The following is a 12,127-nucleotide window of genomic DNA, read 5'->3' on the forward strand; positions in this document are numbered from 1 at the left end:
TGACCTCGTGATCCGCCTGCCTCGGCCTCCAAAAGTGCTGGGATTACAGGCGTGAGCCACCGCGCCCAGCCTTTTTTCTTTAAAAAAATTTTTTTAATTTATTATTTATTCATTATTTATTTATTTATTTTTTAAAGATGGGGTTTCACCATGTTGGTCAGGCTGGTCTTGAACTTCTGACCTCAGGTGATCCACCCGCCCTGGCCTCCAAAGTGCTTGGATTACAGGTTTGAGCCATCACGCCCGGCCTTGTTTTTTTTTTTTGAGACAGAGTGTCTCTCTGTCTCTCAGGCTAGAGTGTAGAGTGCAGTGGCACAAACTTGGCTCATTGCAACTTCTGCCACCTGGTGCAAATGATTCTCTTGCCTCAGCCTCCTGAGCAGCTGGGATTACAGGTATGTGCCATCATGCCCAGCTAATTTTGTATTTTTAGTAGAGATGGGGTTTTACCATGTTGGCCAGGATGGTCTAGAACTCCTGACCTCAGGTCATCCACCCACCTCAGTCTCCCAAACTGCTGGGATTACAGGCGTAAGCCACCGCACCCACCCTGGAATCCTGATTTGAACAAACTGTACAAGAAATAATGTAAAACAGTTAGGGGAATTTGAACTGACTAGGTATTTAATTCTACCTAGGAATTAGAAAGGTTTTTAGATGTGATAATTGTATGTCGTTACGCGTAATAAAATCCTTATGTTTTCACAATACATACTGAAATGTAGAAAGATAAAGTGATATGATGCCTGAGATTTGATTCCAAATAATCCACTTGTAAAGTGGAAGGGAGCTAGGTGTAGGTAAAACACAATTGACTGTGAACTGGTGAAGTTGAGTGATGATATGGGAGTTCATGATATCAAAATAAAAAGAAATATTTAAAAAAAAGCTTGGCTGGGTGTGGTAGACACATGCCTGTAATCCTAGCACTTTGCAAGGCTGAGGTAGGAGTATGGCTTGAGCCCAAGAGTTCTAGACCAGTGTGGGTAACATAGTGAGACCCATTCGCTACAAAAAATTTTAAAATTAGCCAGGTGCAGTGGGGCACACCTGTAGTCCCAGCTACTTATGAGGCTGAGGTGGGAGGATTGCTTGAGCCTGTGAGTTCAAGGCTGTAGTGAGCCATGATCGCACCACTGCATTCCAGCCTGGGTAATAAGCAAGATCCAGTCTCAAAAAGAAAAAATAGGAAGCTCAGTCAAGCTCAGGTTTTCTCTGACCTCTATAACTTGGTCAGTTTATGTTGTTGGTCATTGTCTGGAAATCATGCAATGGCCTTTGTCAAGAGCACAACATTTTTAACCTCCTACCATCTAAAATTTCCAGAATCTCTTTCTCCCTCTGTTTTTTTTTTTGTGAGAGTCTGTGTGTGTGTGTGTGTGTGTGTGTGTGTGTGTGTGTGTGTTTCGCCTTTTGCAACGGTGGTGCCCCTTTGCTAACATTGTAGATTTAGTAAATAAAAATAGAAGACGCCCACTTAAAATTTCAGATAAACAATTACTACTTTGTTAATACATATATGTCCCCTGCAATATTTGGTGAGAAGCCATGTAATATTTGGGACATACTTACATTTAAAATGTATTTGTTGTTTATCTAAGATTAAATGTAACCAGGCATCCCATATTTAATCTAGCAACCTACCTTTTGGATGTGGAGAATCTTTTGGATTTGGAGAATGTTCGTTTAGCCCATCATAACTGTAAACTCTCCTAATCTCTTAGCCTTTCTTTCTAAATCACATCTTATCACTCTGCCCTCACAGGCAGCAATCTTTCTGAGTTTCTCTAACATGTAGGTTGACCTTTTGGCTCCTTTGCTTTTACTTTCTGGAGGCAGAGATTTGAACTGTGTCCACAGTATTAGGGGTATAGGGAATTCAACATGGCGCCCTGAGCTTTTGTAAATGTTATATACTTTAATCCCCACAATCACCTCCTTTTTATAGATGAGGAAGTAGAGGCTCAGAATAACTTGTTTAAGTCACCCAGTTGGTAGGTGGATCCAAGTCTGGATCTTTCTGTGTGAAAATCCAGGTCCTTTCCCCTAGACTTGGGCATGGAGCCCAGTGTGGGTCTGTATTATAACTGTTTCACCAAATCTCTTCCCATGTACAGTACTCACTTGAAATCTCCCGATCTCTGCTTTGTATCTCATTGCTGAGGAGTTTACCACCTGCAAGGAAATTCCTGGAAATATTTTAATTATTCACAATCCCAATTTCCCTCAACTCCTGTAAGAGGAATAGCAAAGGCCCATCCAGGATCTCTCAATGTCTTGAATGCTTCCTAATGGCTGACACTTGCAGATGGGTTTTCTCATTTAACTCTCAGAGGCACCCTGTGATGTCCAGACTTTTAGTTCCATTTTACTGATGAGGAAATTGATCAGAGAGGACAATTTCCTTGCCCCAAGTCAACCCAAAGCAAGGTGTTGCACTTATCCATTACTTGCTCTCCTGGTTGTTTCTTCTGTGCCTTTGTTCCAAGAACATGTAAACTCTTCAAAAGAAGAGGCCTCTTTGTTCTCCTTAGCCCTGTGCTGGGCACACAGTAGGCACTTGATAACCACATGTTCACCATTGTTACTGGGCTCCCTCTGGTTAAGGAATAGAGTATTCCACTTGGAGGGGCCTTTGGTGGCTTGAGAATCCTGGCATATGGGAAGGGGCAGCCTTGTTCACCTTGGCACCCAGTTCAGGGCCTGGCAGTTGGGACTCTGTAACATTTGTTGAATGAATGAGGAATCTGTGTGCCAAGGGTTGAAGAAAGTGATGGGGGTCAGAAGACAATTTGAAGTGACCCTGGCTCTAAGGCTGGAAGTTGCAATGGTTCCCAGTATTGAAGTGGGACAAGAAGCACTTTGCTGGGGACCAGTTTGGCTCCTCACCTGGAGTAAGATGGTCTCATCAAAGAACTTTGCAGGAACCTCGTGAAAATTCTGGAAGAAGATCTGAGGCAGAAAGAATTGGGGTAGAGTGGATGATTTCTTCCACCACTTCACACAAGCACTCAGTAAACCTGAAAGCTCAGAATAATGTGCTTCTTCCCACAACTTTACCCTCTTAATGGCTTTATAAGTACAGGTTAAGTATTCCTAATCCAAAAATCTGAAATCCAAAATGCTCCAAAATCTGAAACTTTCTGAGTGCCAAAATGACCCTCAAAGGAAATGCTCACTGGAGCATTCTGGGTTTCAGCTTTTCATATTATGAATGCTGAACTGGTATAATGCAAATATTCCAGAATCCAAAAAAAATCTGAAATCGAAGACACTTCTGATACCAAGCATTTTGGGTAAGGGATGCTCAACTTGTGCCACTACTACTCTTACACTTCAGAAGCAGAGGCCTCCTGAGCTCCTGGAGGGTTTTATTTATTTATTTATTTTTTGAGATGGAGTCTTGCTCTGTCACCCAGGCTGGAGTGCAGTGATGTGATCTCAGCTCACTGCAACCTCCACCTCCCAGGTTCAAATAATTCTCCTGCCTCAGCTTCCTGAATAGATGGGATTACAGGCACTTGCCATCACGCCTGGCTAATTTTTGTATTTTTACAAAAGAGACAGGGTTTTGCCATATTGTTTAGGCTGGTCTCAAACTCCAGACCTCAGGTGATCCAGCCACCAGGGCCTCCCAAAGTGCTAAAAATTACAGGTGTGAGCCACCGTGCCCAGCCTTCTGGAGAGTTTTCTGCCCAGAATGGGGAAGGTTAGGAGATGCCTGGAGAACTCAGGGCCTAGCTAGCTGCCCAGGATGGAGATTTTAGCTCACATCTCCTTCTAGATTGCCCTGCCAGTCCACTCTGTCTCTGCTCTCCATGGCAGCCAGAAACCCTTTCCCCAAATGCAAACCTAGGCTTGTCACTCCCCTGCTTAAGTCCTCCATGGTTCCTAAGTGCTGTCCAGGATGGGACCCCAGCCCACACTGTAGGCTCCCCTCCAACCAGTCTCCTCCAGCTACACACATAGCTATAGTTCTGCTGTCAAGTCTGTGGCTTGCTTGCTTCTAGGGCTTTGAAAACACTGTCACTTTTTCCTGAATTATCTTTTCCCATCCTGTCTTTTCCTGGTAAAATCTTCCTTCAGAGTTGCTGAAGCCCTTCTGAGTCCTCTCCACCACCCCCAGCCTCATTACTCACTTACTCCTCCTGGCTTCCACTCTGCTTTTATCTTTTATTTGTTCCTTTACTAGTTAATTCAGCAAGTATTTATGGAGCACCTACTGTGTATCAGACAGTGCTACAATTTGAGGCTCCAGCAGCAATGGGATGTATGTGGTCTGAGTCTGTGCTTCAAGATTCCAATAACAATGCCCCCAAACCTCTATCAACCACTATCTGCTCCACTGTAATTGTTTATGGGTTCATGAGCTATGCCCCCACCAGCCCACCAGCTCCTCAGATGCAGGGCTCTGAATTATTCTGTTCTGTATTTTCAGTGCTTGGCCCTCAGTAAATGCTTGTGGAACAAACACATGAAGATACCCTAGTCAAGGAGCAAGTTTGCCAGCTGCCAGCTGAGAATGCCCAGCCCTTGGCTGGCTCCTTGCCTGATGTGCCCTGTTCAGCCCACCTCGTTAAAGAAAGGGTTGTTTCCCATCTTGATACGTGTCTGGTGCTTCTGGCCTCCAATGGACACCCTCACCACTGGTTTGATGTTGTTGCCCATGAGCTGTCGGGCTTCAAACACCTTTACTCGAACCTAAGAGGAGAACACATGGGGAGCTGATATTGAAGGCCTTGGCCCCACCTTCTCCAGCTGGGACAACATTGTTCTGATAAGAAAACGTTCCAGGTGAGGTGCAGTGAGTGGCTCATGCCTGTAATCACAGCACATTGGGAGGCTGAGGTGGGAGGATTACCTGAGCCCAGGAGTTTGAGACCAGATTGACTGGGCAATATGACAAAACCCCGTCTCTACAAAAAATACACAAAAATTAGCTGGGCATAGTGGTGCATGCCTATAGTCCCAACTACTTGGGAGGCTGAGGTAGGAGGATCACCTGAGCCCCGAAGTCTAGACTGTCAGCTGTGATCATGCCACTGCACTCCAGCCTGGGCAACAGAGCAAGACTCAGTCTCAAAAAAAAAAAAAAAGAAAGAAAGAAAATGAAAGAAAACATTCTAGCTCTAGCCACAGTGAAGAGAGACAATCCACTGGAGAAGGCTAGGAGGAGATGGATTTAGAGAGATAGACGGGTTATTTAGGGCCCGGAAGCCATTGTAAAAGGAACTGGATCTTGTGCGGAGGACACGGGGCTCTAGACCCTTTAGCTTCCAGGGACCCTCGCCTGGTCACATTCCTTCTGGGGCTTTTGAAGAAGGTGCTTGGCATGATAAGAGTGACATGTTTGGCCGGTCGAGGTGGCTCACGCCTGTAATCCCAGTACTTTGGGAGGCTGAGGTGGGTGGTTCATGAGATCTGGAGTTGGAGACCAGCCTGACCAACATGGTGAAACCCCATGACCGTCTCCACTAAAAATACAAAAATTAGCTAGGCATGGTGGTGTGCACCTGTAATCCCAGCTACTCAGGAGGCTGAGGCAGGAGAATCACTTGAACCTGGGAGGGGAGGTTGCGGTGGGCCAAGATCATACCACTGCACTCCAGCCTGGGCGATAGAGCAAGACTCTGCCTCAAAAAAACAAAACAAAAGAGTGACATTTTTGAAAGGCCACTTTGGTTGAAGAAAGGTCAGAGAGAGCTGGAGGCTGGGAGTTCAGAAGAAGGCTACTGATGTGGTCCAGGGAATGGATGGTGGTGGCTCAGGCCAGGGAACGGAAGTGATGAGGGAGAAATGGGAGCAGCTGGGTGATGTTAAGAGCTAGGACTTGGCCACTGCCTGGATGCAGGAAGAGGAGCAGTCCGGGAGACTCCTAGCCTCCTGGGCAAGGAGCAGGCTGGGGAGCAGGTAAAACCATGGCAGGAATGTTAGGCCTCAGGCTAGAAGCCAGAGGGAAGTTGATAAGCTGTGGGATGAGGGTTCCTGAATTCACATGGAAATGTGGACCTTCCCATAGGTCCCCTCGGATCAGACAGTCCCCAGCCTCTCCTGTGCAGTTAATTTAACTTTGTCTGTGCCCCACTTTGTGTTGCCAACAACCCGAGGGCTCTGGGAGGGTAGGATCCCTGTCATCTGCGCTGCTTTCCTAGCAGGTACCAGGGCCTGCCAGTGCACAGCTGACCCTCCTACTGCCTCACTGGAGTTATGTGGCTTCAGCTACAGGCAGAAGTTTCCAGAATGGCCATGGGAGGAGCAGGAGATATGGCGAGGATCTGAGGGCCTGAAGCTGGGTCTGAAGCTCTGCCCTTCTACCATGACCTTGGGAAGGGGTGAGGATGACCTGGGAACACAGCAAACAAGGGTGTCAGGTGGGTCACATTAATTTGCAACCTGGAGGGTCCTCACCTGAAAGTGCTGAGGCTTTGAGGACAGAGCCCGGTGCACGGTGGAGCCAGGGACCATCAGTTTCTGCCTGGCCGTCTCTCTTGCTGTTATGCCCAGGAGGTCTTCAGCTCCTGGAGAGACACAGTCCAGGGTGGGCTCAGAGGCCTGGGGCCCAGGAGGTCTAAGGCATTTTCCCCATTCCATCATTCTGTCCCAGTGACCATCTCCTGACTAAAAGCGTGACCAAGAGGCCCCAACAGGGACACATGTCCTCCCCAGAACATTGCCATGGGCCCCTCCACCCTTAGGAACTATAGATCCCTGGACCCCACTGCACACACTGGGGCTCTTGGAGATGACCATCCTCATCTCTCTGCAGCCTCTTTGAGACTTATGTTTTATATCTTACAGGTCTTATGTCTAGAGATGATGAATGGGCATATTGGGATGTCCTCAGCCAGATGTTTGGAGATCTGGCCTCTAGACCCTTTAGCTTCCACGGACCCTCGCCTGGTCACATTCCTTCTGTAGGCCTCAAGGACTGAGTCTTGAAGGTCCCCAAGAACCCATCCAGCTGTGCATGGAGCAGGGCAGGGTAAGCCCTTAAGGGTAAGCTCCAGGGAAGGACATACCTGTTTTCTCAATATCCTGGTTGCTTATGTAGGCCACCTGTAGGGTGACGGTACACTGCAAGACAAAGGCAGGGGAGCTGTAAGCCAGACTCTGCCATCCTTGGACAGAGCACTCAAGCCCTGTGCAGCCTGGTTGGGTTCACATCTGGTCCTTCTGGTGTGGGGCCTGATGCTAGCTATGGGATGGGGCCACACTATTTGGCCTCTGCACAGTCTGGGTGGAGGGAGGTTATAAATGGGTGAGAAGAGAGCAATGGGTTACAGTGGAGGCGATGTTTGCTGAATAAAGCAGCCACAAGGTGATGATGGTGGCAGAAGAGGATGCAGAAGGATGGGGAGGAGAGGAAGAGGTGACTTGAGCCCAGAACACAGATGCTAGCAGCTCTTCCCCTAGCCCAGCATCTCATGAGCTCATGTGGGAGCCCCTGTACCCTCCTGCCTTCTAACTGAGCTTCTTCCTTCATGTGCTCCCATTACCCACCCAGCCTCCAGACCCTTAAGTGTCTAAATGATCAAAGTTAAGTCACAATTCACCAGCATGGACCACAAGGCCTTTCACCTCTAGCCCACACAGCCCACACAGCCTCAGCTCTCCCACCCCTACTCCTACCCCCACCATGTGCCAACAGTACAGCACAACCTCCCTCACCCTGCCTCCTGCTCCACCCACTTTATGCCCCTGCTGGGCTGGTCTTCCTCTCCTGTCCATTGGGAAGACTCATGCCCCTCCTTACAACTCAACTGACAGACTGAAAGCTCCTTGCCTGATAAACCACACAATATCGTTGACCGTGAGTCAACAGTTTTGAGTCACAGCCTATCTGTATACAAATGGACAATGGCCAAACTACATATAAAATAAGACTCAGGCTAGGCGTGGTGGCTCACGCCTGTAATTCCAGCACTTTGGGAGGCTGAGGCGGGTGGATCACCTGAGGTTGGGAGTTCGAGACCAGCTTGACTAACATGGAGAAACCCTGGTTTCTACTAAAACTACAAAATTAGCTGAGTATGATGGTGCATGCCTGTAATCCCAGCTACTCAGGAGGCTAAGGCAGGAGAATTGCTTGAACCTGGGAGGCGGAGGTTGTGGTGAACCAAGATCGTGCCACTGCACTCCAGCCTGGGCAACAAGAGCAAAACTCTGTCTCAAAAACAAAACAAAACAAAACAAAACAATTCAGATCCACACTAGTTCTTTTCTTGATATCTGCAGAAACCAGCCCAGGAAATCAACCTGTTATCTACAGTAACCAGCCTAGGAAGCAAACCTGCTCCGAGTCAGACTGGTAGGAGGTCAGACTACTGTCTCTAGCAATAATCCAGGAAGCCAAACAATAATGATCAGCTCCAAATGGCCAGGACCTGATTAATAACTGACAGCTCCCTTAATTTTTGTTCCCACTTCCAACTTAGGACCAATTAGAGAGAGCCAAACATGCCCCTCTAACTGATCACATGGGAGGCCCCATTTCTAGTTAGCCTGCCTTGGGCTTCCCCATAGCCTCCAATCAGGGCACGCATGCAGCCTTCCCTTCTTTCCACTATGAAGCTCTTCCACTCCCCTGCCTGCCTCTGAGACTCTGCCAAAACACAAATGATGATAGCCAAGTCCCTTGCTAGCACAAGCTCTGAATAAATTAGCCTTTACTTGTTCTCATTTGGGTGGTCTTCCTACACTTCCATATGTCTTAAACATCACCCTCTCTGTAAAGCTGTCCATGACGTTCTGAGAGGAATCTTTCGCTCCCTCCTGCCAGTGGCCTTGCTTTACTGAACCTTGTCCCATGTGTGCTGGAGCGCCTGCCACTGGGAGTGGAGCCTACTCTAACAGACTGTGGGCTTCAGGCTGTTTTGTACCATAGGGCCTAGCACAGTGCTTGACTCCCTGTGGAAGGCGATCAATTCATCTGCTGATGACAGCAAGAGTGGGGGTCAGGAGAGGAAGGCAGCGTGATGGGGGGCCAGGGCAGGAAGCACTCTCGTGGTGTGGGGCATTTCACCAGCTACCCCCATTCCTCCAGCCACCATGCCTGGGCCTTCCTGGGCCTGACTCACATCTGTGGGCTTCATAGAATGGTTGAGCAGGGTCAAGTCCTTCACAAAAGGGACCTCACTTGGTTGTTTCAACAATGGCTTGAGCAGTACTGTGGCTAGGCCAATGAACCTGGGGAGACAAGGAGCAGGTGTGAGACATGAGCCAGGGGAAAGGGTGTCCTCCTCTCTCCCAGGCAGGGCTTTAGTTAGAGACAGTTTCCTACCAGGCGTGTGCTGTCCTCAGAGAGAGAGGCTGGAGAAGAATGTAGTGGGGCTGGGCATCCACCACAGGGCCCAGGGCTCCTGGCTCTGGGAACTGTCTTGGGGCTTCTAGGCAAGTAACAGTTGATAGGACCAGGGGTGGTCACCTGGCTAGAGCTGGGCCAAAAGGATTCTTTGTCCTAGGAATTTTGACCTGGGATGGCATAGCCTCATTTTCAGGGCATGTGAGTCTCAACTGGGCACTAGAAGAGACTGTGATAAGAAGCCAGGGTTGGGTAAAGAGAAGCAGAAATTTGAGATCTGTGGCTTCGGATGGACAGAGCTGCTGCTGGGTTCCCAAGTTCCTGTCCCAGCTGATTTGCAGTCTTGCCTTGGCTACCCTTTTAGTACTACCCCTCTTTTTTTCCCTTTAGCTGGCTGGAGTGGGTTCCGGTCATTCATCTGAGTGAGTTATGGATTAGAGACAAGGGTCACATAACATGCTGCTGTGTTGGGCAGGAGCTAGGCTCCTCCTGACTCTCTCTGCCTCACCTTTCTTTCTTTTGTGAGCCCATGTCCTGAAGCATGACTTGCAGGAAGGAGTCATTTTCCAGGGGGCGGTTCCAGAGGTGCCAGATTAGGGTCTGTGGGGGGCATAGAGAGGTCAGCATCTTTCCTCTGCCCTTCCCATCCCATGTTTCCAGAAAATGAGGAAAGACATGGGGAATGGACTGGCACTGCGTTTCTCTAAGACTGAGGAACCTCCCTCATGTCTAATTTCCTCAGGAGATGGCGTTCGCTACTTTTCACCAAGGAGTGGGCATCCCACCTGGGTTTCTGTGACTTGAACTGCAGTATCATGGGCATGTTGGGAATTAAGGGTTTGGGGACTGGGAATCGGGCGAGGGGTAGCATGGAGGGATGGCAGATCAGGAGTCCTGCACAGGGAGCCTTCACTCTGCTTTAGGCTTCTAGGAACATCAAGATAGCCCAGTTGGACTAGATGATAGGCCATACCATGGTCCATCCCCAGGATGGGGGAGAAGGGCCAAGAACAGTTGTGGGCAGGTGTGGCCATCACAGCCTTGTTGGGTCAGAGGCTACTACCCCAGGCCAAGATCCCCAGCCTTGAGGAAAGCCTTTGAGGCTGACTGTCCTCTCCCTAGACCTCCAAGTAGCTGCCTGGACCCCATCCCTGCCCCCTTGCTGTTGGAGTTGTCATTTCTTCTTCTGGGCTTGCCCTTGTGTCTACCTCATTCCACACGGGTTCATTCCCTTCCACCACGCTAGTTCTTTTCTTGACATCTGCAAAGAAACCAAGGGACTGGCATTGATGGTAGGAAATATTTCAATGTCTGGGTTGGAGTGGGGTAAAGAGAAGTAGGACACTCTAAGAAAACTTCAAGTCCACATTGGCAGGTGTGATATCGTATCACTTCTTCCTTTCTTGGGGGGGGTTCAAAATTTCTTGATTTTATCCCTGTGTGACAGATAATGCTATATGTTCATTTCATTTTCTTTCTTTGTTTTTCTTTTTCTTTCTTTTTTTTTTTTTTTTTTTTTTTTGTTAGATGAGGTCTCACTCTGTCACCCAGGCTGGAGTACAGTGGCATGATCTGGGCTCAATGTAACCTCTGTCTCCTAGGCTCAAGCCATCCTCCCACCTCCCAAGGAGCTTGGACTACAGGCCAACATGCCTGGCTAAATTTTGTATTTTTTGTAGAGACAGGGTTTTACCATGTCACCCAAGACAGTCTCAAACTCCTGGACTCAAGCAATCTGCCCGCCTCAGCCTCCCAAATTGTTGGCATTACAGGCAAAAGCCACCATGCCTGGCCCATTTCATTTTCTTCCAGAGTATTAGTTTTCAGTGTCTTGCAGCTAAGTCGGGCTGCGTGACTTACTCTGATGAATGGGGTGTGGCTATATTTGCCACTGCCCGGTCTGGTTCTTAATTTCCATGAGATTCTTCATTCTCCTCTCTCCTCTCCCCACAGCCACCCTCGTGACCTGCTGACTTTGCAGCCACAAGGGGTAAGTGGCTGGCTAGTCCTTAAACTATCATTTGTAGGAACTACCTAGGAGAGCTGTCTGACCAGTACCATCCACGCAGGACTTGGTGTAAGAAAGAGGTGAACTTTCATTGTTAAGCCACTGAAACCTAAGGGTTTATTTATTGCCAGAGCAAAGCCCAGTGTACCCTAACAAAGACATTCTGAAACATCCATAACAGGTTAAAACTCCTCCAAATAGTGAGAAGCGGAGCAGGTTAGTGGATGGCATATGAGGGAAAAGGCTGGGAAGGACAAAAGGAATACAAAGTATCAAACATAAACATGTAATCGTAAGAATCTCTAGGTGAAACCAGGGTTCTGGGTTTTCGATATCTTTGTGGGAGATATTTCTGGAATGAGAAAGATGGTGCCCATGAGGTGGCGGGGAAGATGGCTCAGAATCAGAGAAGAATTGCTAGTTCCTTGCCTGGCTAACTGTAAAATTAGTCAATCAGGGCAAATATATCCTGAACTCCCACCGCTCCTCTTGAAACCTGCAGACTGAGGACATCAGCATGTATCACCTTGTAAGCCAAATGTTCAATCTCTGAATGTTGCTATGTTCAACAAGCATAGTTTCACAGAACAACAGCAAAAAATAAAATAAAGAAATTTCACTCTTGATTCACATCTCTTGTAGGAACTGCTGAGTCCTCTTTTCTCCTGGGCCCGGTTTTCTCCCTGGAGACAGTCCCTGTAAAACCTATTTGTCTGTATCCATGGTCCCGTATCTCCACCTACAGACTTTCACCCTTCTTTCTTTCTCTGTCTTTCTTGCTTTCTTTTTTTTTTTTTTTTTTTTTTTTTTTTTTTGAG

The 12,127-nt window shown here is 48.0% G+C and overlaps 1 protein-coding gene across 1 annotated transcript in view; it reads right to left on the reverse strand.

Moving 5' to 3' along the window:
* FER1L5 (fer-1 like family member 5) overlaps positions 1–12,127 on the reverse strand; it is a 64,528-nt gene that overhangs the window by 49,757 nt on the left and 2,644 nt on the right. Inside the window, exons 2-9 of the mRNA XM_017524108.2 lie at positions 10,510–10,562; positions 9,810–9,901; positions 9,078–9,186; positions 7,020–7,074; positions 6,409–6,518; positions 4,573–4,701; positions 2,890–2,952; positions 2,125–2,175 (exon numbers count right to left, since the gene is read on the reverse strand). Coding sequence (XP_017379597.1) covers positions 2,125–2,175; positions 2,890–2,952; positions 4,573–4,701; positions 6,409–6,518; positions 7,020–7,074; positions 9,078–9,186; positions 9,810–9,901; positions 10,510–10,562 — 662 coding nt within the window. The remainder of the gene's footprint in view (positions 1–2,124; positions 2,176–2,889; positions 2,953–4,572; positions 4,702–6,408; positions 6,519–7,019; positions 7,075–9,077; positions 9,187–9,809; positions 9,902–10,509; positions 10,563–12,127) is intronic.

Source organism: Cebus imitator, unplaced genomic scaffold (assembly GCF_001604975.1).
Source record: "Cebus imitator isolate Cc_AM_T3 unplaced genomic scaffold, Cebus_imitator-1.0 Scaffold31, whole genome shotgun sequence".
Lineage (NCBI taxonomy): Eukaryota > Metazoa > Chordata > Mammalia > Primates > Cebidae > Cebus > Cebus imitator.